Consider the following 24,664-nt stretch of genomic DNA (forward strand, 5'->3'; position numbering starts at 1 on the left):
CAGCCCTCCGCCCCGTGTGGCTGTCCCCGAAGACCTGGGCCTGGCAGAGCAAGGCTGAGGTTCCTCGCCAGCCCACAGCCTTATGTCTGCAGGCAAAGCAAGGTGTCTCGAGGATGCACAGGACTACCACGTCTCCTACGTGATATGTCTCTTGACCTTTCAAGACTCGATCTAGTCTTGCTGTGCACACAGCCTTTTTCTGAGCTGGAAGCCCTCTGAAAGCAGAACCCTGGGGCAAAAAGACTGAGATCTGACACCATCCTTTTATTATAATTGTCTCTAACTCCTTACTTACATACCTACGATTTTACGTATTCTGAATATCACTAATATCCTAAAATATGCCAGCTTAGGAAAACAGCGTACAATTGAAAACAAGACAAAATGGGATTTCCCTGGTGGCGCAGTGGTTAAGAATCCGCCTGCCAATGCAGGACACGTGGGTTCGAGCCCTGGTCTGGGAAGATCCCACATGCCGCGGAGCAACGAAGCCCGTGCACCACAGCTGCTGAGCCTGCGCTCTAGAGCCCACGAGCCACGACTACTGAGCCTGTGTGCCACAACTACTGAAGCCCGCGTGCCTAGAGCCCAGGCTCCGCAGCAAGAGAAGCCACCATGAGAAGCCCGCACACCGCAACAGAGAGTAGCCCCTACTCGCCGCAACTAGAGAAAGCCAGTGCGCAGCAACGAAGACCCAATGCAGCCAAAAAATAAATAAATTTATAAAACAAAAACAAAAGAACACGCCCGGCACAGAGCAAGCCGCTCACTATGTTGATGGATTCCATCAGCTTTGAAGGAAAACTTGCTCATTCCAGCAGAGAGTACTTTGGGTTCAGGTGGGAAGTTCGATTTAGGTGAAAAGACAGGTGTGGACTCCTCGCCGGCCCCCTGAGCCTGCGGTGCTCAAGGTGCATCCTGGGCGCGCGTCACAGGCAGCCGGCCTCCAGCTCAGCCTCTGCTTTGAGCCCCAGGCCTACCTCTGCGGCCGTGCCAGCCACCCCTGCAGCCTCTGGACACGGAGCTCCGGGCCTGACCCCCCGAGATGGGCCTCACCTCTCATGTGCGCTCTCTCCACCCCTTCTGCTACCACCCCCGGCCCCCGTTCCCCCAGATCGAGGATCACAACAGCCTCCAACTCCACACCCTGCCCCCAGCCCTCCCACTCCAATCTGTGCCAACACAAACCCCAGCTTTCTGGCGTGCTGACACCTGCGCCTTCGCTGGGCCCTCTCCTCTGCCAGGCCCCTGTCCGGGCTCTGCACCTCTGCCTGTCCTAAGAGGCTCTGCTCCAGGCCCTCCCAGGGTGCCCCAGCCACGGGGGTCTGGGGAGGACATGGGTGGTCAGGGCCGCCGCAGGGAGCTGAGGCCACGGACGACGCAGCCCAGCCGGGGAGTGGCCAAGAGACACCATGGGCAGAGCAAGCGGGCGGTGGGAGGAGTCACAGGACCACAGGTAACAGGCTCAGGACAAGGGCTGGCAGAGTGCCCACGATGGAAGGGACAGGCAGGGCTGCCTCGGACGTCGTCAAACACACGGGGCAAACGGTCAGGGACCAGGGGCTCCGAAGCAGCCAGAGGGAAGGAAATACGCCTGGGGCCGTCCACTTACCCAAAGCCATACCCTTCATCCCAGCAGACTCTTCCCAGGAGTCCTGTGACATAAGTAGCCAATTTTGCAAAGGAGAAAACGGAGACTCAAAGAGCTGAAGTTACGCACTAGCAATTAGAAGCATCAGAAGTTGGGCTTCCCTGGTGGCGCAGTGGTTGAGAATCCGCCTGCCAATGCAGGGGACACGGGTTCGAGCCCTGGTCTGGGAAGATCCCACATGACGCGGAGCAACTAGGCCCGTGAGCCACAACTACTGAGCCTGCGCGTCTGGAGCTTGTGCTCCACAACAAGAGAGGCCACGACAGTGAGAGGCCCGCGCACCGCGGGCCAATGAAGAGTGGCCCCCGCTCACTGCAACTAGAGAAAGCCCACGCACAGAAATGAAGACCCAACAGAGCCATAAATAAATAAATAAATAAATAATTTTTTTCAAAAAAAAAAAAAAAGAAGAGTCAGAAGTAGAATCTGGATCCACCTGACCTTGAACCTGTGCTCTGCCCATCCCACCAGGATCCCCGAAGGCCCCAGCTCATGGCTCCAGCCCTCACCAGCATGGACCTACCCGCCCCTTTTGGGGGGGTGGTGAGAAGATGAAGGAGATTATGCGTACGGACTGCATTTTGCCAACTGTATGTGACCAGCTACCAGCCTCAAGTCCTCTCTTAGGGTGAGACGGGCAAATGAAGGGGAGTGAAGGATGAGTGAAATCGTGACTCAGCCTCTTTACTCTTCCCTGTTTGGTGGCCGACAGCTCATCTCCTAGCTACATTACCAGCAGAGACAGTGAACTGGGCTTCTTGGAAGCCCCCAAACCCTTGGAGGGTGGGGCAACAAGGCGGGAGGGACTTGTGCCCTGAGTGGCCGTGTGGACCCCTGGACTGGTGATGGAGAGAGACATAGACCTCCATCTTACATGAGCACCATGTTTCTTTTTCACAACACTCAGGCTGAACCTTAACAAATGCAGACCCTCGTGTACGAGATCCCTTCACACATGCAGGTGCAAGCTGATGTGGGTTCACACCCAGGCTCTGCTGTTCCCTAACTGCAACAGTGGGCAACTTGCTGAATTCTCTGCTTCCTCCCGTGTGAAACGAGGATAACACAGGACCGGCAGTGCAGATGACACAGCACACACACTACAAAGCTGGCTACTGTCAGCGTAGTGGAGTGTTCTCCTGCCAACAGCCCCGTCAGTCAGCCTGTGCTGGAGGACGCAGGTTTTACGTGGGTCCCGTGGCGTCAGCTACTGTCTTCCTGCCCCAGTTGATATTACCGTCCTCACAACCATTTTAACGCAACATCCTAACAAGCACAGTGGTAAGAACTGCAGAGCAAAGTTCCAATGCTGCAAGGCTCCTCCAGCATGTTTCCCAGAGCATCTATTTCCTTAAAAAAAAAAAAAAAATCTATCTATCCATCCAGCTATATGCACATAGACACAGACATATTTTTCCCTAGAGAAGACGAAGCCCCATGAAAGGGTCCATCCATCCATCCATCTATATGTAGATAGATACAGACATAGACATATTTTTCCCTGGAGAAGACAAAGACCCATGAAAGGGGATGGAAGGCTGCGATGACTCCACCTGTAACACCAGGTGGAGGAGCAACAGGACCACTGGGCACAGTCCAATGGCTGCCCGGCTCTCAGCCCCTCATTTCTTCAGTAACAGAGACTGACTGAGCGCTGGGTTTCTGGACCAGGCTCTGGCTTAGGCTCTGAGGACACATCTGAATTAGATAAAGTCCCTACCCTGGTGGAGACAGAATGATCAGCAAATAAACGTATGCCAGGTCACATTAAAGCACCATGGAGAGAACAGTCAGGGTTAGGGGCCAAGCGCCACTGTGCTCCACCCCTCAGAGTGCAGAATTGCTTCCTGCAGCACCAGACACTCTAGACACACCAGGTCCAAGACTGCGGTCAGACATTTTCCAAAGAAGATGCACGGATGGCCAACAGGCACATGAAAAGGTGCTCAACGTCACTAGTCATCAGGGAAATGCCAATCAGAACCACACTGAGCTACCACCTCACACTGGTCAGAATGGCCACCATTAAAGAGCCTACAAATAACAAATGCTGGAGAGGGTGTGCAGAAAAGGGAGCCCTCCTACACTGCTGGTGGGAACGTAGATTGGTGCAGCCACTGTGGAAAACCGTATGGAGGTTCCTCAAACATTAAAAGTAAAGCTACCATATGATCCAGTAATTTCACTTGAGAATATATCCAAAGGAAATGAAAACACTATGTCCAAGAGATATCTGCACCCCCATGTTCACAGCAGCATTGTTTACTGTCGCCAAGTTACGGAAACAACGTAAGTGTCCGTCGACAGACGAATGGATAAAGATGTGGCATATATTGGGTTGGCCAAAAAGTTCGTTCGGGTTTCGCCACAAGACGTTATGGAAAAACCCAAATGGACTTCTTGGCCAACCCAATATATACGGTGGAATATAATTCAGCCATAAAAATTGAGGAAATTCTACCATTTGCAACAATATGGATGGACCTTCAGGGCATTATGCTAAGGGAAATAAGTCAGAGAAAGACAAATAGCACATGCTCTCACTCATACGTGGAACCGCAACAGAAACAACAGCAAAATAAGAAAACTCTGAGAACAAGAGACCAGATGTGTGGTTACCAGAGATGGGGGTGGGAGGAGGGGGAATTGGAAGCAGCAGGTCAAAAAGTACAAACTTCCAGTTATAAGATAAGTAAGTCCTGGGATGTGATGTACAGCATGGCGACCACAGTTACCACTGCTGTACATGGTACAGGAAAGTTGTTAAGAGAGCAGACCCTAAGAGTTCTCATCACAAGGAGGAAAAAAAAAAACTTTTTTTTTTCCATCTGTATGAGATGAGCAATGTTTACCAACCTAATGTGATAATCATTTCTAAGTCCATTAAGTCAAATCATTACGCTGCACACCTTAAGCTCATACAGTGCTATATGTCAATCACATCTCAATACAACTGGAAAGCAACATCAGCGACAACAAAGGGTTTGGTCAGAGAGGGTGTCACTAACTCAGCTGCACGCCTTATTGCTGCCAATAAAATGCAGAACCAGCCAAATACGGGGCCCTCTGAGGTACTTAGCAGCTGACAGTTCCAGTGCCCAAAATCCAGTGAGCAAAACTGGCATCTGGATGCCCTGACGGAGATTACTCAGCCCCTCCCACGTCAGCCCCTCCTCCTATCATCTGCTCAAGGTTCCAGTGAAGTGAGGCGGATAACTGCCTTCCATAAACCAAGTTCGAAACTGATATGGAAATTATTATTCCTCCTGCCTCAAAGTAATTTCCTATGCTTTGGGGGATGCAACCTCCAGGAATGATTTATCTTCAATCGCAAAGCAGCTCTGAACTGTAAGGGGGCAGGAGATTAAGACCCTTCATTAACATGTGTGATCTCTTCAGAGGCGTCTTCTGGCAGCCGTGGCCCTGCGGCTCTGAAAAGGTTCTCGTGCCAAAGGGCTCCTCGGGGGCCGCTGTCGAGATCAATTTGGAACTGGTCTTCTGGGAAATCACTAATGGTCTGCAGAAGGCACATGGCATGGCTTTTAGGATGGTCCATTAATGAAGAGCTTCACAGCTGTCCCAAGATTTCAGAAAAGGGAAGCCCAGGGCCAGATGTTGGTGTGACTGACGTGGTCTCCGCGTGGAAGCGCTCTGAGCTCTGTCTCCAAGCCCAGGGCTCCTTTTCCCTGCACAGAAAAGGGCCTGTGCTTGCTCTTGCTGCCAACAGTGAGCCGCCGCCTGCAGGCCACGAGGAGGGGCCGCACGCAGGGGTGCTCTGGTCTGCCGCTGCTCCCCTGCATCCTCCCAGGGGCCAGCCAGATGCACAGCACCGGTGACGCAGGCACCCCATGCCATCTGGGACGCTCTTGCTGCAGTGTCACGTTCCACAGAAAAGAGAGCGGCAGGCTCTCACGGGGGACTTGTGAACGCGGGCGTGTGGTGTGGACATGTGTGCACCTGGAGAAGCCAGACCACCAGTCTCTGGAAGCGAAGGTGCAAGCCTCGACGCTTCCCAGTTGGTGCAACGCGTCACAGGGGTGGGGGATGGCACACCTGTCCTCGGGCTCCCAACCTGTGGGGCCCCCATGCGGGCAGCGCTCAGGCTGAACCGGGGAGGGCTGGAGGCACAGCATCAAGGAACGGGAACGTGCACAGGGCGACGCTACTACTCCTTCATCCCTCCCATTCCACCCTGAATGCACGGAGCCCTGGGCGAGGTGCCGGTCTGTCTGAAAGAGATCTCCAACACAACCCGCCTCCGTTCTCAGGACAGAGAGAAGCCACAGGCCCAGGCTGGGGGCAAGCCCGGGGCAGAGCTGGGATTCAGTGCCGGGGTTTTCTTCTGTCCTGTGGCCACCTTCCACTGATGGCCCCTGATACTGGTTTTCCATTTCCCGAGTTAGAATAACGCTTCCTCTTAAGATAGCTCGCCAGTGAAAAGGAAAGTTGAGTCAAAGAGAACAACGAGGAAATGATAACTCAATTCAGACGGCTGCAGCCGCCACAGCACCGGGGGCCTGTGGCAACGAGGACACGCAGGGCCTTCGTCTGACAGGGAGGAGGTCCCCAGGCCCGTCTCTCACCACCGGGCATTGGAAGACTCACCGCGAGCAGAGGTGGAGGAGGCTGGACACAGAAATGACCCGCACAGGAGGTGGACATTTATTAGGCAAACCCTCAAACGCTCCTGGAGGACGCGGAAGCAGAAAGTCCCACTGCCAGTGAGGCGAGCACCAGGGCGAGCCGTGGGCAGCAGAGGGCTGGATGGCAGGTGGGCACAGAGCTCCGGGCCGCCTCCTCACTGGACAGCAGGTTCATGTCCAGACCCAGGTCAAGGCCCCCTCAGCTCGAAGCCACCCCAGCAGAGTCAGGCGATCCCCTGGGCTCACTGGTCACCTGCCCCTCACCTTCTTGCTTGCCTGCCAGCTTCCGGCTTCCTGGGGATGGGCCCGCAGCTCACTCGGCTCAAACCCCTGATTCCTGCCACAGGCACCAGGCCTCTGCAGGTGACTGAACGGTCCTAGCTCCTCTGGCTCCCCATCTGCAGAGCCAAGGGGCTGATCATCTTTAGGGTGCTTTCCAGTTTCTCAGAGTCCACGAGTGTTAACAAGGATTGTCCTGGGGTGGTCAGTCGTCCTAGCTTTCCACTCTTCCTTAATTTCTCAATGTCTTATCATGAATACGTTCACAAAAGAAGAGAGCAAATTTTATTTACGACAACAAAATGAAATGACCCAAGATGAGCGAGTCGGGGGGAGACTGTTCCACGAGGGAGAAACGGCCACAGTTGGAGAGGCGCTAGGAGGAGGTGGGCGAGGGTCCTGGGGACCTCTGCCCCCAGAGATGACTCCTATCACTGCTTGAAGGATGGAGGACAATGTGACCAGCACAGACTGCCTAGAGGAAGGCCCATGAGTTCTCAAGGAGGAACCTCTCCTCAGACCCAGAGGAGACCCTGAAGACAGGGCAGTTCTGTGTGGGAATGGAGGCAACACTTATTCTTAGAGGTTTTGCAAGGAACCGTGTTTGCAAAGATAGCTGCAGTGTGATTTTGGACCTGGATGAAACAGGAAGTAACGGGCAGAGGTAACAGGGACGCTTCAGGCTGAGAAGTGGCTCCCGACCTTCCGGTAAGAATGTGCTCGGTCCCATCTTATGTAACATTCATTTTTTTTTTTTTTTCCTGGAAGGAGAAAAGCATGAACTTTCCAAGTCTGCAGATGGCTCCAAGTTCTTCTGGGTGGTGAAATGCCAAACGGATGGCAATAAACAATCGGGAATTTACTAAGAATGCAGGAGAGGTAAGACGAGCACACAGTGACGAATTTAAGGGAAACGGTCACAATCTTATGGGCACACAGCTCAGAGCTCTGTTATGAAATGTTCTAAAACTGATTATGATGATGGTTGTACTACTCTGTAAATATACTGCCCTGACGGGCAGCTACAGTCAGGACGGCCTAATCAGAGCAGACGGCAGAGCTGAACGCGAATGGCGGTGGATGGACCACGGACCGTGGGCTCACACCACGACCTGTCACTGTACCAGGGTCCCTCATCAGAGCCACCGTGCCTTTCCAAGCATCAGTCTCATCTATAAGGTGGGGCTGTCATCCCTACCTTCGCCAGCTGCCAAGAGCATTATAAACAGCGCCTGTGCACACAGCTGGGTTCTACGAGCAGCTCTGTAAGCGTTTGATATGGCAGAGCTGGGTGCCGGAGAGAGAACAGTGCCTTTAAAGCAAACAGATGTGGGTTCAAATCCTGGCTCTGCATTCATTAGCCCATGGTTCTCTGGGACCAGTTTCCACGTCAATAAAATATCAAGAACGATGCCAACCCGCTGGTGTGTTGTGAGATTCAGGGAGGTGAAGCCAAAGAAGTATTTAGCAAGGTGTCAGACTCGGGTGTGGGCCTTTCTGAAGACTAGTTTCCTTTCCTTTCCAAAGATGACGCAAGGCCTGAAGACATGCATTCAATTTTTGTAATCAAATTTCTAACCTCTTTTCCATGATTATATTTTTAATATGGTTGAGATCACAGTTTTATACTTAAATTTATATTTTTCCTCTGTACCATTATATCCTAAATAACTTTGTGTCGTTAGTTTTTTTGGTAAACATCGTTAAAAATGTTCGCATAACATTCCTTAACTCATTTCCTTCGGTATTTGCGTTTTTTGGTAACAGCTTTAATGAGATATAATTCACAGATCATATAATTTGCTCTTTTGAAGTGTACAACTCAGTGGGTTTTGGTATATTTACAGAATAGTACAGCCATCACCATCATCAGCTTTAGAACATTTTCATCACCCCAAAAAGAAACCTCCTATCCTTAGCTGTCACCCCGCAACCTTCCCAATCTCTGCCCCAGCCCCTGGCAACCACTAATCTACTTCCTGTCTCCACAGATTTGCCTATGCTGGACCCGTCATGTAAATGGAGTCACATAATATGTCACCTTTTGTGACTGGCTTCTTTCACTTAGCATAATTGTTTCAGGTTCACCAATGTGTGAGTCTTTCATTCCTTTTTAAGCCCAAATAATATTCCATTGTGTTGATACGCCACATTTTATTTATCCATTCATCAGTTATAGACATTGGATTGTTTCCACATTTTGACTATTATGAATAATGCTGCTGTGAATATTTGTGTACAGCTGTCATCAGGGAAATGCAAATCTATCTATCTATATCTATATCTATATCTATATATATTCTTTTTCAGGTTCTTTTCCAATACAGGTTATTACAAAACATTATAGTTTCCTGTGATATACAGTAGGTCCTTATTTATCTATTTTATATAGAGTAGTGTGTACCTGTTAAACCCGAATTGCTTTTGCTATATACCTAGGAATGGAATTGCTGGGTCATACGCTAACACTGTTTAACTTCTGAGTAACTGTCAGACTATCTTCCAAAGCGGCTGCAGCATTTTAAATCCCCTCCAGCAGTGCATGAGGGTCCAGATTTCTCCACATCCTCACCGATACTTGTCCTTCTCTGTCTGTTTTATTACAGCCACGCTGGTGGATGGGAAGTGGTACCTCACTGTGGTTTGCATTTGCATTTCCCTGACGACACTTGACGCTGAGCATCCTTTTATATGCTCATTGGCCATTTGTGTATCTTCTTTGGGCAAATGTCACTCGGGTCTTTTGCCCGTCTTTTTGATTGGGCTGTCTTTCTATCACTGAATTACAAGCATTCTTTTTACATTCTAGATACAATTCCCTGGCCACATAGATGATTTACAAGTATCTTCTCCCATTTTGTGAATTTTCGTTTTCTTGACAGTTTGCTTTGAAGCACGCGAGTTTTTTCACTCTGATCAAGTCCAATACACCAGTTTTTTCTTTTGTAACTTGTCCTTTTGGTGCCACATCTAAGAAACCACTGTCAAATCCAAGGTCGTGAAGATTTGCTCCTATGTCGTCTTCTACGCGTTTTACAGTTGTAGCCCTTGCATTTAGGTTTTTGAGTTTACTTTTGTGTGAGGAAGAGGTGCAACTTCCTTCCTCTGCATGCAGATATCCAAGTGTCCCAGCAACATTTGTTGAGAAGACTATCATTTTCCTATTGAGTTCTTTTGGCATTCTTGTCAAAAATCAATTAATCATAGATATATGGGTTTTCCTGGACTCTCAATTCTTGTCCATCCTTATGCCAAGCCAATAGCACACTGGTTTGATTATTGTTGTTTTATAGTAAGTTTTGAAATCAGAAAATGTGAGTCCTCCAACTTTGTTCTTCTTCTTCAAGATTGTTTTGGCTTTTCTGGGCCCCTTGAGTTTCCACATGAATTTTACAAACAGCTGATCAATTTCCAGAAAGAAGCCATCTGGGATTCTCATAGGGATTTGGGGAGTACTGCCATGTTAACAATATTAAGTCTTCCAATCCATGAATATGGAATGTCTTTACACTCATTTGGATTTTCTTTAACTTCTCTCAGCAATGTTTTGCAGTTTTCAGAGTACAAGCTTTGCATTTCTTTTGTTAAATTTACTTGTAAGCACTTCTATTCTCTCTGATGCTCTTTTAAATGAAATTGTCTTAATTTCATTTTCAGATTGTTCACTGCATGTATGTAGAAATACAATCGATTTTTTAAAATTTTTTTTTTTTTTTGCAGTCCATGGGCCTCTCACTGTTGTGGCCTCTCCCGTTGCGGAGCACAGGCTCTGGACGCACAGGCTCAGCAGCCATGGCTCACGGGCCCAGCCGCTCCGCGGCATGTGGGATCTTCCCAGACCGGGGCACGAACCCGTGTTCCCTGCAACAGCAGGCAGACTCTCAACCACTGCGCCACCAGGGAAGCCCTATGATCGATTTTTATATATTCATCTTGTATCTTCCAGTCTTGTTGAATTCATTTATTAGTTCTAATAGTTTTTAGTGGATTCCTTAGGATTTACTACATACAAGATCATGTCATCTGCAAATAGAGATAGTTTTAGTTCTTCTTTTTCAATCTGGATCCCTTTTCTTTCTTTTTCTTGCCTAACTGCCATAACTAGACCCTCAGTACAGTGATGAATAGCAGTGGTAAGATGGACATCCTTGTCTTGTTCCTTATCTTAGGAGAAAAGCATATGGTCATTTCTCATTAAGTATGGTATTAGCTTGAGACTTCTGTCATTGTTCTTTATCAGGCTGAGGAAGGTCCCCTCAATTCATAGTTTGTTGGATGTTTTTATCATGAAAGTGTGTTGGATTCTGTCAAACACTTTCTGCATATACTGAGATGATCATGTGAGTTTTTTTTAATTTTACTAATATAGTGTATTGTAGTAACTGAGTTTCAGATATTAAACCGTCCTTGCATTCTGAGGATAAATCTCACTTGGTAATATTGTATAATTCTTCTTTCTGTTGTTGGATTCAGTTTGTTAGTATTTAACTGAGGATTTCTGCATCAATGTTTATAAGAAATATTAGCCTGTAGTTTTCTTTTCTTGCATGTCTTTGTTTGCTTTTGGTATCCCGGTAATAATGGCCACTTAGAATGAGTTAGGAAGTGCTTCCTCGTCTAAGAAAAATCTGTGAATAATTAGTATTAATTCTTCTTTACATACTTAGTAGATTTCAATAGTGAAGCCATCTGGGCCTGCGCTTCTCTTTGTGGGTAGTTGTTTTGCTTATTAATTAGATCTCATTACTTGTTACAAGTCTATTCCGATTTTTTTCATTTCTTCTTAGGTCGGTTTTGCTAGTCTGCATCTTTCTAGAAACGTGTTCCCTTTATCTAAGTTACCTAACTGTACCTGGTGTACAACTGCTCGTACTATTCCTTTATAACTTTTTATTTATGCAAGATTGCTACTAAGGTTTCCTCTTTCATTTCTGATTCTAGTAATTTGAGTCTTCTCCCTTTTCTTCTTGATCAATCTAGAGATTTGTCAGTTTTGTTGAGCTTTTCAAACAGCCAACTTTTGGATTCGTTTATTTTCTCTATGGTTTCTCTATTCTCTACTTCATAAATTTCTGCTCTCATCTTTATTATTTCCTTCCTTCTGCTTGCTTTAGGTTTAATTTACTGTTCTTTTTCTAGTGTCTTAAGGAGATACACTGGTCCTATAGCCACCTCTAGCTACAGATAACACTGGTAAGTGAGAATGGTTTTAATCAGGTGTAAATATTCCAATCATTAGTCATACCGCTGCCCCTCCCACCCCGGGGACAAAAATCAGTAAGAAAGAAAGAGGAATGGCTAGAGAGAAGGCAACTACTGGGTCTGCACGGTACTGACAGAGCTTGTCCCTGGTATCTCCCACTCCTGTGTCTGAACCTGCCTCAGGCCAGCCGGCCAGTAGGGTTTGCTGAAACCAGGTGGTCTTAGACACAAGACATCAAGGCAAAGGCAACTTCAGACAGGCTGGGGCATCTACCATGGAATCACAGAGAAGCAAATATGTGAAAAGTCAGGATCCTCATCCAAGTTCAATCATGGAAGATTTACCCAATTAGAGGAAAGACTCACAGAGGAAAGATCACGTGAAGAAACAGAGAGAAGGTAGCCATCTGCAAGCCAGAAGAGAGCTCTCACCAGAAACCAACCCAACCAGCATCTGGATCGTGGACCTTCAGCCTTCAGGACTGTGAGAAAAATAAACTTCTGCTGTTTAAGCCACGAGGTCTGTGGTATTTTGTTATGGCAGCCCTAGCAGACTAATACAAGGGCCATTCAAATTCAGGCTCCTGAACCAGTGATTCCAAACTCTCCTTCTGCCACGTACCGTAGACTATAGTTTCCAAAGACTTCCTGTCGTTTTCAGAACATACCTCCATGCCTGTGTGAAAGTGGTTTCTCCAACCACATTCAAGGGCCGGCTTAAAGTCACCTCAACTTTTCCCTGAAACCACCCCCTCCCCCCAAATGCATTGCCCTCACAAGCAAACTCCCACGGTGCTTGGAACTGTCTCCCTGATAAATGTGGGGCGATGTCTTCAAAGGCAGACGGGGGCTGTTTCATTTCCATATCTCCAAACCAGAATGAGACACGGCACGCACAAGATGTTCAGAAAAACCTCATGGGATTGGAGGTCTGCAGTCAAGCAGACCCTGAGTCTCCACGTCGCTTTGAGGACCCCCCATCGCTGTCTACCACAGCGCTGAGTTTACATCTGGAGCTCAGTTAACGCCCACTGAATCATCCCCCACATCAAGGGGAAGCTGACACCACTCCAGATTCTGGTGTCCACGCTGACTTCTGTGCTAACAGGGAAAACACTGTCTGCCGTCCTGCAGTTCTCACCTGTAGGTGTGTCTTCACACACAGACCTTTACTTCAAAGTTAAATTGGCTAAAACCCAGCCACCTAGTATCCCAGGGGATCACCTGTAGGGAATGTTCCCATCCTAGGTGTTACTAACTTCTTCACTCGTGCTTCTGGATTTAGGTGCTGCATTTCCTGCACAAACAGTTAGCCCCTCTGACCTACACTTGATGGAAATGCTCGGTTCTTTTCCTCGAAAACCATGCCAGAAGGGATTTTTGAGACTCATCTAGCCCAATCATCTTACTCTAAATACGGGAAGTTCATTCATTCATTCAACAAACATGTTTAGATCCCTTAGTTTGTGCCAGGCACGAAAGTCTACAAGGGGCACGCACTAAGGAAGCATGAATTCTGCCCTGGAGAAGCTCACAGGTTGTTCTACCACTATGAGATGCAAAACACACCAGAGTTACATAAAATACAAAACCCTCTGGGAACTTGCTGGAAGGTCTAATGGAGGGTACCTTGTCTAGAGTCACTCAGAGGCAGAAATAAAATTTCAACCCTGGTTTCCCAAATCTCAGCACAAAAACCTTTCCTACTGTTGAATGCTATAGATTCAACAATGGCCACAAACCATCCTCCCCTCGCCTTGCTCCGTGGATGTGTCCCCACCGCCTCCGGGCCGACTGACTTCGACATTTGCAAACTCGACACAAGCAGAGACCGGGAAAGCGCGCTGCTGCTCACGAGACACTGCCACCCTAACGGCCTGGGAAAGGAGGACAGGGGATGTGGGGAAGGACAGACGTGCTCCCGCCACCAGCCTGCCAGGGCCAGACACTTGAGACCAGCAGGCCCCCGCCAGCTGCCAGTCCTGCACAGAGACACATGGAGAGCCCAGTCAAGACTAGCACAGGACTGCCCGGCTGAGTCCAGCACAGGGCGCCAACCCAGAGAATCCCTGATGCACCGACCACCCTGCCACTGCAGACGCGGCAGGTGCCAGGACAGCCCTTGCAGCACAGGCTCATTCTGTAGCACAAGCGTCTCCACACACCCCGGCCCACGATCGGGACCAAAGGAGAAACACACGACAAGGACTGAGGCCACTGGAGATGGGACTCTGAGAAGCGGGTGGGTCTGTCTGCACTGGCCCCCAGCCTCCCTCCCTAAGACTCATTTGGTCCTCCAGCCAGTCTAGAGTGACACCACAAACACTGTCACAGAGGTCTCGTGTGACATTAAAGAAAGTATCTAATTTGCTACCTATGTGTTGTCTCAAAAAGAATTTCACCACCAACGGCTTCCCCATGCCTTGGTAAACTAAGCATCTACAGAAGTTTATCGCGGAGTTTGAAATCTCACTGGAATGGAACTGAGTTTTAACTGTTAAGGAAAAAAAAAAGTCAAAACCTGGAGACTGCGGAAAGCACACAGCCTGCAACATGGGGAGAGAGGTCAAGGTGGAGTTAATAAAGGTTACTGCTTTGGGCTTCCCTGGTGGCGCAGTGGTTGAGAGTCCGCCTGCCGATGCAGGGGACGCGGGTTTGTGCCCCGGTCCGGGAAGATCCCACATGCCACGGAGCAGCTGCGCCCGTGAGCCATGGCCGCTGACCCTGTGTGTCCGGAGCCTGTGCTCCGCAGCGGGAGAGGCCACACAGTGAGAGGCCCGCGTACCACAAAAAAAAAAAAAAAAAAAAAAAAAAGGTTACTGCTTTGCCTCTGGGTCTCTGTGACTGATGCCGGACAAGAGGGTGGAGGGGACTAAGAAAGGGTGGTGAGTAACAGACAAGCCAACGGTCCCCAGAGCTCACCAGCCAGACGGTGGAGGCAAAGAGGACACACATCTCATTACCGGGTGCCAGGCGCTGACCACCCACTGATGTCTAACCGTATAATCACCTGGGGTAAAGGTGAGAAGACCAACACACTGGTCCAGTGACGGCCCCCACGCCGTCCGTGTGGACTCAGGCTGGTCCTGGGGCCTGGCTCCGTGGTCTTCGCCGTTCTCTGCTGCACCACCCAGCTGTGCACATACCTCTACAAGAGTGACTCAACAGGAAGAACAGAGCGGAGCTCCTAAAATGTCCAAAGGCAGCGCTTCCTAAGCGGGGGGCCCTTTCATCTCTAATCCAGCCGCCATGGACAGCCTGGGGGAAACTGGCCTGCTTTGACCAGGAGAGCCTGACCAGAGCCCGGGGTGACCCAGCCTGCAGCTTCCTCCCTGCCTTCCAGCTCCTTCTCTCGACATTCTTTCTTCCACCCTCCCCCCACTCCACTAGGGGCCCCCATCTCCTCCGCTTCTTCTCTTTTGTTCCTAGAGGCCTCCGGGCTTCTCCTCCCACCTCTGGGTCTAAGTCAGTCTCCTGCGTCCTCTGGAGGTCCGTCTACCCTCGCTCCTCAGCCCCCTGGGCACCGCACAGGTGCCCACACACTCTTCACCACTGAAAACAGAACCACCAGGACAGAGGCGTGGGAAATGATTCCTTTGGTGGGGGCAGGGGGCGGGGAGAAGGGTGGCAATTAGGACCTCTCTAAGCCGGGCCCCAAGCCCTACATTTGTTTAAACGCTTACTGGGAAGGGCTGATCTGTGCTTTAAACCCCCAAGAGGAAGGTGTGGGAGCAGCTTCTGAGAGACAGGGTGGGGCGGAAGAACTCCAGGATTGCCCTCTGGCCCCGCCAGCCCCTGGGTGACCATGCTCACCCTCTGAGCCACCTCCCCTGCACGTGATGAGGCTGCACAGAGTGCTGGGGTCACGGGCCGCCCCGACCTGGACAGTCTGGGCAAGTCTGTGATCCACCGTCCTTTCTGGGAAACGGCATATACTCGCACATCATGATGTCAACAGGTCCGCAAACTCCACCCACTAAACCCTCCACCAGCCGTGGGAAGCCCCCAGGGAGGACGCAGTGCCCAAACCCTCCTCCTGTTCTGCCCTTTCTCTTCCTCCCTCCTCCCTCTTTCCTTCCAGAAGGTTAAGGAGAAGAGCTCCTTTGAACCTTTCTGAGGAAGGTGAGAAACTTTCCACCCCTGCATACCAGAGAGCCTGCCAAACGCCAGAGCAGAGACTGATGGCCAGCAAAGTGGGGGAGGGACGCCTGCCGTGAGACCCAACAACGTGACACAGAGCAAGCTCCTCTGGCGGCCCTCTTCCCTGCACCCGCCCCTCTGCGAGTGGACCAGGCCCTCGATACAGAGAAAACGCCACCCCCAGCCCCACTCGATGGCCACCACTGCCTCCCCACCCCCACCCCAGTGAACAAGCCTGTGTGAAGTGAAGGCACCGCCTCCAACAAGAGGCTTGGCTGACCCTGAATATGGGACAAGGGTCATCCTGTGATCCCAGCCGCAAAGATTCGCACCGCTAAGGACCGCTTCCCCATTGACAATAACCCATGTTTGGCCGGCCCTGGGGGACAGAGTGTGCCTGGGATCAGCATCTCTACCTAACAGGTGCCAAGAGACAGACAATGGTGAACATGGCTCTCGTTCAGGAAGCAGCTTATTTTGCTATTTTTTTCTTCATCTCCACTGCAAACAAAGACAGACTTGTATCTGCAGAACATTCTCAAAGCAACTGGAAAAAATCATCCCTTAACGTAGCTGCTGGAAAAATCAGCTGCAAGAATAGCTGCGGCCTTTCCTCTCGCCATCAAAAGATCTTTGCTGTTTGAAGAATCTTAAAAAAAAAAAAAAGAAAAGCCCAGAAGAGATGCCCTATTTAAAACTAAGGCAGTTTGCTGCGCTGTAAGAATGGCAGAAGCACCAGGAGGAGGACCAGCGGCTCCTTACAAGGGGAAGGAACTTTTGGAAATTCTTAAAATAGGCAAGAGAAATCTGAAGTCGTACTGGAAGGCAGTGATCGCATTAAAAATAATGTCCTTGCTATAAAACGCACAGTAAGGTCCATTTTCTCAGTGTCCACACAGAAATTTCATGAGCCAACACATATAAGTCAAGGGCGGTTTTTGATTCTTCAGCGTGGGGAGAAGGTGGAAGCCAGGAAGGACTCCTTTCTTACCTTCAGGAAACCACCCGCCCCCGCATTCGTATCTTACTGGTGACGCTCGCAGTGTGGTTCGTTTTGCGGCCCCGATACCTCTCCTCCACTTCTCCTACTGGCTTATCAAGGATGCTCCAGCAAGGTGTCCCACGGCGCCTGGAGTGCCACATGTCGTCACAGGCAGAGGGCAGCCCCGCGTCTTCAGAGCAGAGCAATCTAAAGGTGTTCCCTGTGCGCCGTCACCCAGGGAGACACCTGGGAGCGCCCCCCCCACCATCACCACCACACACGGTCAGTCCCTTCCAACCTGAGGTGCCACTGCCACGCCTGACTCAGCCCCCTTCACCTGCCACCTGGATGACGGCAAACACCTCCACCCAGCTGGCTGTCCAGGTCACATGCCTGACTGCACCACTTCCTGGCCTAACACCTGTCCGTGGCTCCCCACCCAGCCCTTGAGGCTCAAGTTCAAGGCTGCAGCTTGGCCTTCAGGACCCTGGGCGCCTGGCCCCACCCGCCCACCTTTCTAGCTTCACTTGGTTCCCTGCCCTGCACGCCCTTCTCACAGGTGCAATACTGTTCAAGGGCGCTGGCTGGAAGGATGAGTAGGAGCTGAAATCCAGCCCACGCTCTGCTCACCAAACCTCACACCTGTGAGGCCATGTCTACCTGGATGGGCTCCTTTGTCTAACTTACACCAAGGTGTTGTGTGGCCAGCAGTGGTCCCGTCTCCAGGTACCTGCCCCTCGTACAATAACTACACCCACCGCTTCCTGAAACACAGCGGCCTTTGCTCCTCTCTCCCCACCCTGGTGCCCAGCTCTGTCTGGGACACGCAGGCTTCAATAAAAATCAGGGTCTGCTAACCGACTTTTTGGGTGGCAGTGTGGCTATGGGTAAGCGCGAAGAGCGGATACTCACGGAGCTGAGCCCTCAGGGCCTGCCTTCCTGCAGAGGCTCTGGGGAGCCCAAGAGCTATCCCAGACCCTCACAATTGGGGGAAGGTCCAAGGGGCTGGGCTGGGAGCTAGATGCGTGGTGGCCCTCACGCCCATGGAGACCAAGCGAATGGAGTTCAAAGTGGCTACTTTTAGGGACAGTGAAAGGATGTGATTTGCTTGGCCCTGGGGATGTACCAACCAAAGGTAAGTGATTCGGTGACGCCTAGCCACACAGGCGGCAGGAGTTCAGAGGGGGTGGGGTCATGAGGGCTGCAGGGGCCCACAGGGAGGGAGAAACACTCCAAGAAACACAGAACCTGGGGAATGCTGCCCAGGACACTGAACCCACACCGTGAGCAGCGGGGAGAAAGGCACCAAGTAACTGACACACAACCTGATGGGAAAGCCTAAGGCGGAGGGGAGGACGGGCAGACGCCAATCTGATCAAAGGGAACAGAATTTCCAGAGGGCGGGCGGTGGAAATCAAGTCCAACCAGACGACGGACACTCTGCCTCTCTGTGGCCTGGACCAGCTTGGCCGGGAGGGGCCCAGCTCCTGGAGTCACAGATGCCACACCCAAGTGGTTGGTGACTGATGGAAGGACATCGTGAGGGGTGGCAGGAAGGGAGGACGTTCTCTAGCATTTAAATATATCCCAGCTTCAGGGAATGGCTTCTTCTCCAGGTAAATGTGCATAGGTGGGAGGAAGCGCCCTAAGACGGCATCGCCTGAAACTCCAGACACAGACTGCGAAGGCCTCGTGTCTGAAAGGGAGCAAAGTGACCCAGTAAAGGGCAGAGCAGGGGTAGGGGATGTCAGCTGAGCCCCGTTCTGGGGAATGGGAATAAAGAGGGGAGAAGGGGCCTTGGCTTGTTGATTCTAGATCCACCGACAACAGCCATGGCTCTGAGAACACAGGTACGTTCCCGAAACGACGCCACGCCACCCTCCTTAGTCCAGCCCCTGCCATGGGCCCCACTCCCAGCACCCCGTCACCAAGAGGAAAGTCCTGACAACCACACCGGCTGAGACTGCGAGGGGGCAGCTTGGACGCGTGGAGCTGGGGAGGGGAGAGGAGGCGTCCACGGCAACCAGTGGCCACGGGGTCACTGGAGGAAGGCCAGCTCCTGAGTGGAGGCAAGAAAGGAGAAGCGGGCAAAGCCAGGCAGACTGCAGAAGGGGCTCCGGGGCTCAGGTTGGGAGGTCCCCGCAAAGGCAGGGGCTCTGGAGCTTCCACTGAGGAGTCACCCAGGCATCTGCATCAGGCCATCGGCCCATGGAGGGACAGAGCTCTTTGAAACGGCTCCCTCGGTACACTGGCTGTTATCACCACAGAAGCTGCAGGAGAGCCTGGTCAGTTCCTCAGCGTTGGGCGGGGGTGGGGTGCTCCTCCGAGACAGAGCACACTCAGCGCGAGGGGAGCCCCTGCTCAAAGGAGCATCTGGGCATTGATTCCACAAGTGTCTATCTCACACCGGCCTTGGGCATGACCGGTCCACGCCGGGAACTAACCGCCCAGAAGGTGGCAGCTGTGCGATCACACAATTACAGCGAGCTCTCTAGCCCTCCTGGTCCAGCAGAACCAAGGGAGGACTTCTTTGCAGCCAAGTCATCAAACTGAGTATTGTTTCAGACCCCCCAGTGATGTTGCCCAGTCATTCATCCTGTGGGGCAGGATGGCTAAGTAACATTCAGAAGTTAATTCAAAGTTGCCCTTTAAGTGGACTGAGGGCGCCGTGGTGGACTGAATCCAAAGGTGTGAAATACTACCCAAGGGCACGAGAGCCCACAGAGCAACTCAAGCCTCACCTGGGCTAGTCTCCACTACCCTGAAAACACCATCAGTGGAAACTTGCTGAAGAACCAGTATTTTACAATTCCAAAGTACCGAGTCTCGATAAGGCAGCCAGTCCCCAGGGCATCAGAAGGTTTTGTTTCAGAATGGATCATATCTCAATCTATTTCCCACTTTTAATATATTATGAAGAAACAACTAGGGAGGATTAATTATTCTATTCCTCTTTACCATAAGAAGTGACCTTCCCCCTAACAAAAAATATAAGAATTTATCAGGAAGACAGTACTTAGACAAAAGTCTGTCTTCCTTAGTAAGAGACTTGGAACCAGAGGAATGTGGACAAAATGCAGTTGGACCAGCTTTAAAAGAGGGAAAACAATGATAACATCTGCCCCACAGGTTGACGTGAAGATAAAACGAGATCACATCTAAGAGACTCGTCCGGACTCCAGAACACACGATACTTACAGAACATACTACCAGATGAGCACGAATCTGCCTTGGCGGAACCAAGCGTACCTCTGGTTCATAGTGATTAAAGACCGAGTGTCTGGCCAGCTCTGTTAAAAACAACACTGAGTTTGGACGCACACATGGGAACAGCGACCCCAGGGCCCAGGGTGAGGAGGCCAGCATTTGTAGAGACACGATGTTTCCATCAGCAGGTTAAGCCGACTTCCCAGTGTGGTTGATGCCATGACCCTGGGTCGCTCTGAGCCGCCTGCAGAGCTGGTCTGGGAACCCAGCAAATCCTCCGGGGGCTGAATGTTCTGGCAGGTGTTCTGAACAGGCCCAACTTGTTGACCAGAAATCCAACCCATCCCAGTGCCAACTAAGAGAGACAGGCCCCGACCCCTCTGCTGGACACAGTCTGTAAGACAGTGGCTTCTGAGGTCCCAAGGGCCTCTGCGGGAAAGATTTTTTAAGAGGAGCAGAGAAAAGGGACATTTGCTGGTGTTTTCCCCGCCGATTAGAGCAGACAAGACTCTGAGCTAACTGGGGGAAAGACCATGGAGGACACTCCCTGGAGGGGAAAGGCGGAGGCCAGTGGTCCCCTCCCGCTCCTAGAGGCAGCCGTGCTGACGGGAAGCAGCAGAGCTGTCCCAGAGCAGCAAGAGGGCTGGGCTGCCACACTGCTATCTGCCAGAGCAGCTGGGCTCAGCTTCTCTGATAGGGACACGCTCCCTCACCAGCTAGCACAGACCTCTGCCCTGAGGCCCCCGCTGCGTCCTTACCACTCGGCCTGCCCTGACCCCTCCCCCAGGACGCCAGGATGCGGCATCTGTCACCGCGGGGGGCCTCCAGGACTTTCCAACTGGTCAGGGCTGGTGGTGAAATGTTTTAAGGACCCCCTGACAGAGGGGGGCCAATCCCGGAGGGAGTTTATCGACCTGCATCATCTCATGGGGTGGAGGCCGAGCAGGTAGGCGGGCAGCCTCTCTTCCAAAGCCCAGGGCCCAGCTGCCTCAACCATCGGCCCCCGTTCTTATTCCCATCAGCGTCCGCTGCAAGGTAAACACTAACCCCAAGAGACACTCGGTTTAAACAACTGGGAGTGGCGTTTGCCATCTCTAACTAGAGCAAAAGCGAGGGAGCACAGAGCTCCCCACAGGGCGACTCAGGGTGGAGACTGTGAAAACCACTCACAGCCCAGGGAAGGGCAGCCATTCTGCCTTGGCCCACCCACGCAGCACCGCCCCGCCCACTGGAGGACCGCAGGGTCTCCCTTCCACCAACCTCCAGCGAGGACAACCTCCCCACTTAACCAGGAAAGTCCCCAATGTCTGAGACTCAAACATCACAAACTTAGCTCCCAATTCTTTGTCCTCTTTTTGTATATCGATCAAATAATGCACCACATACCACGAAGTTGTTAGAAATTAAACCAAGAGTGTGCACTTGTACTGCCAATTAAGTCAGAATGGAGAATTAATGATAATGCTTGACAACCCCACCTCCCCATCTGACACACATGCACACACACACACACTCTTTCCTGTAGAGGAAATCTTTAAGAAGGACATGGCCAGACCTGTAGGAACTCTTTGTTTGTTTGTTTTGCGGTACGCGGGCCTCTCACTGTTGTGGCCTCTCCCATCACGGAGCACAGGCTCCGGACGCGCAGGCTCAGCGGCCATGGCTCACGGGCCCAGCCGCTCCGTGGCATGTGGGATCTTCCCGGACCGGGGCACGAACCCGTGTCCCCTGCATCGGCAGGCGGACTCTCAACCACTGCGCCACCAGGGAAGCCCTGTAGGAACTCTTAACTGCCCATTACAATAGCCGGTTTATACAGCTGCCCTGAAGCTATGATTTTAAACTAGGTCTTTAAAGTCCATATCTCTGCTTTAGTTTTTGTTTTTTAATGTGCAGCTACCTGGATTATACACACCTTGTTGAAAACGTAGGAGGAATTTTGTATCTGTACTAGGGTTGGGTGATGACTGAAACACAAAGGGAGACATAATCCTATAAGCCACAGCACACCATACATGTCCCCTAGGAGACAACAGGCCTGTGAAACAGGTAACATGTCCATGGAACAGAAAATGTTCACTTTTCACTAGGCCAATTGGTTACCACAAATAATTTCTTTCCCTGAACAACGCAAACAAGCAGGGTTTTCCCTATTTCGTACAAGAGGAGGGAAGCAGGAGACCAGCTATCTTACTGTGTGCAGGTCCCAACGCCTGCTTCTAAGAGCAAGACAAGTCCTTGATGGAAAATGTACAAAGTAACTGAGCTGGCAAGAAATCAGAAGGAAACACCCAGACCCCTTTCTCTCTGTTACACAGGTATGACACCTTCTGAAGCTCATACTCAAACAGGAAAAGAGAACAAAAGTTACTACATATCCATTATTTTGATCTTATCTGATTAGGTGGTTTTCTATACCTGCTGGGTTGGATTTTAAAGGAATGCCTGTACAACAGGAAATCAACTCCAGCACAAAAAATAAAGTCATGTGGAATTTTTGAAAACTGCCACACGGTGGGATCCGTATCCTAGTTGTTATAATGAAAATAGAACGTCTGCTTCTTAATTTTAAAAAAAGATATATAAATCTCAGTTCTGTTAGCCCACTGTGCCTGATGTTAAAATGGCACGTGAAGTTGGTCATGGAGAAAGTGGCCGCACGGGAGCTGCACACAAAGGGGCAGAGGGGACATGAACCCCCCCAGGGCACATCCGGGTAGCACCTGGGGGAGACGTACCTGGGTGTGCCCGAGGGTTTCCAGTACCGGCAGAAGAGGTACTGTCCATCGGCGTTGACCAGGTGAGGGAGGTCCTGGTACGGAACACTCTGCGGGGTCCGCCTGGGAGAACTTTCCTCTGGCATTCTGAAAGGCTCTTCAGGTCCTGGGAAGGAAGAAGGACACATTCCAAAGTCAGGGATATGGCAAAACACATAGAGATCAGGAGGGAAACCTTGTTCAGAGTCAGTAACAATTTTTTAAAGCAGGTTAAAAACAAAAAACCTCCATTTCAAAGCTTTTAAAAATACATATATATTCCTTAAGACTGAAAAATCCCACTCGTTCCTAAGAAAAATGCTCACTTTATTTTTTAAGTGCCTCGTTACAGCTTTTCCCCCTTCCCATCTGTGTTTATTTTAAATCATTTCAGGAAACTTCATCTTAAAGACTACTTTAGCTGTAATCAAGTGGAAATTATAGTCAGCTCTATGGGTATAAAGACCCAGCTGCAAAAGACCCATCTATCTTAAAATCCCCAAGGAAGTTTCAAAGGGGCACGATAACGAGGTGGATGATATTGCGATTAATTCCTCCTGTCTGAAATTCCAAGGATGCCGTGACAAACCTGTTTCCATCACGTCCTGGCTTTTGCGGTCCACAACCACACAGCCTTGACAGTTAGAGCCAGGCAAACACGGGCTGTTCCCTCACCTCCGCGGTCACAGGTTCCCACCTCAGAGCCCTGGCTCACATATGCCGCCTGGGCTTGAAGGGTGCGGCGCCCTCTCAGCCCTCCGGGGCCGGCCTCCCTCCGCGGGGCGGGCAGCGGGCGCCTGCGAGCCTCCACTATTAGTTCACCATCACTTTTCCTAAACAAACCACTGAGGCGGCGTGAAGGGGGGCCGGGAGCCCGGCGCCCACTGCCCGGGAAGCCAGGGAACCAGCTCCGCGCTCCCAGGCCCCCCGCACACGCACACATGCGGGTCCCCGAGGAAAGTCACCCGGGCTCCCGACAAACTTTATTCCCCTCCTGTCTCCACCAGCGCAGGCAGCACAGCCCCGCGCTGTCTCTGGAGGTGCTGCCAGCTGCTCTGCTCGCGGACGGGCACGGGGACACGGAGTTGACAGGTCCAAGTTGGTTCGGGGCTGCTGCTGGGGAGCGGGGCGCGCGCGCACCAATGCACACACAGACACGCGCGCACACGCGCGCAGGGGCGCGGGAGCCCACGCCGAGCCCGGACGCGGGGACGCGGGGACGCGGGGACGCGGGGACCCGGGGCTGCCCCACCCGGGGACGGCGCGGCAGCCGGGGGCGGGTACGGGAGGCAGTTACCGGGGCCACGAGCGCCGCTGTCGCGTCCCCGAGCGCGGTCCTCGTCTGTGGCGGGCTAGGGCCGGAGAGCTGCGCGCTGCCGGCTCCGCAGAGACAGGGCGCGGCGTCCGCGCCGCCACTTATCCCGGCTCTCCGCGGGGGCGGCCGGAGGGGGTGGGAACGCGAGAGGCGGCGCCGGGCCCACGTGTGCGGCTGGCGGACCCGCCACGCGCTCCTCCCCGCCGGCCGCGCCCCGGGGTGGCCGCGCTGGGGACTGTCACTCCCCGAACGGGGTCGGCTCTCGGGAGCCTCCGAGCGGGAGGACACGCCACACCCACGCGCGCACACACCACGCGCGCACACCCACCCGCACAGAGACACATGCAGGGACACACATGCACACAGACCTCCCCACAGATACACACACGTGGGCACCACGCATGCAAACAACAAACTGCACGGACACACACTCAATACACAAAGACAGACACACGCGATCCACAGAGACACACAAACCCACATAACACA

At 51.7% G+C, this 24,664-nt stretch overlaps 1 protein-coding gene across 2 annotated transcripts in view; it reads right to left on the bottom strand.

Moving 5' to 3' along the window:
- The window catches only part of MGLL (monoglyceride lipase), a 101,948-nt gene extending 77,629 nt beyond the window's left edge, over positions 1-24,319 (bottom strand). Inside the window, exons 1-2 of one of the 2 annotated variants that reach the window (XM_027098409.1) lie at positions 24,158-24,319; positions 22,843-22,987 (exon numbers count right to left, since the gene is read on the bottom strand). In XM_027098409.1, coding sequence (XP_026954210.1) covers positions 22,843-22,967 — 125 coding nt within the window. In that variant the 5' untranslated portion in view covers positions 22,968-22,987; positions 24,158-24,319. Of the gene's footprint in view, positions 1-22,842; positions 22,988-23,449; positions 23,786-24,157 lie in introns of those variants that run through there. The other variant, XM_027098408.1, reaches the window with a different exon arrangement.
- Positions 24,320-24,664: the final 345 nt, after the last annotated feature.

Source organism: Aethalodelphis obliquidens, unplaced genomic scaffold (genome assembly GCF_003676395.1).
Source record: "Aethalodelphis obliquidens isolate GAN/ISIS:26980383/991018 unplaced genomic scaffold, ASM367639v1 scaffold123, whole genome shotgun sequence".
NCBI lineage: Eukaryota > Metazoa > Chordata > Mammalia > Artiodactyla > Delphinidae > Aethalodelphis > Aethalodelphis obliquidens.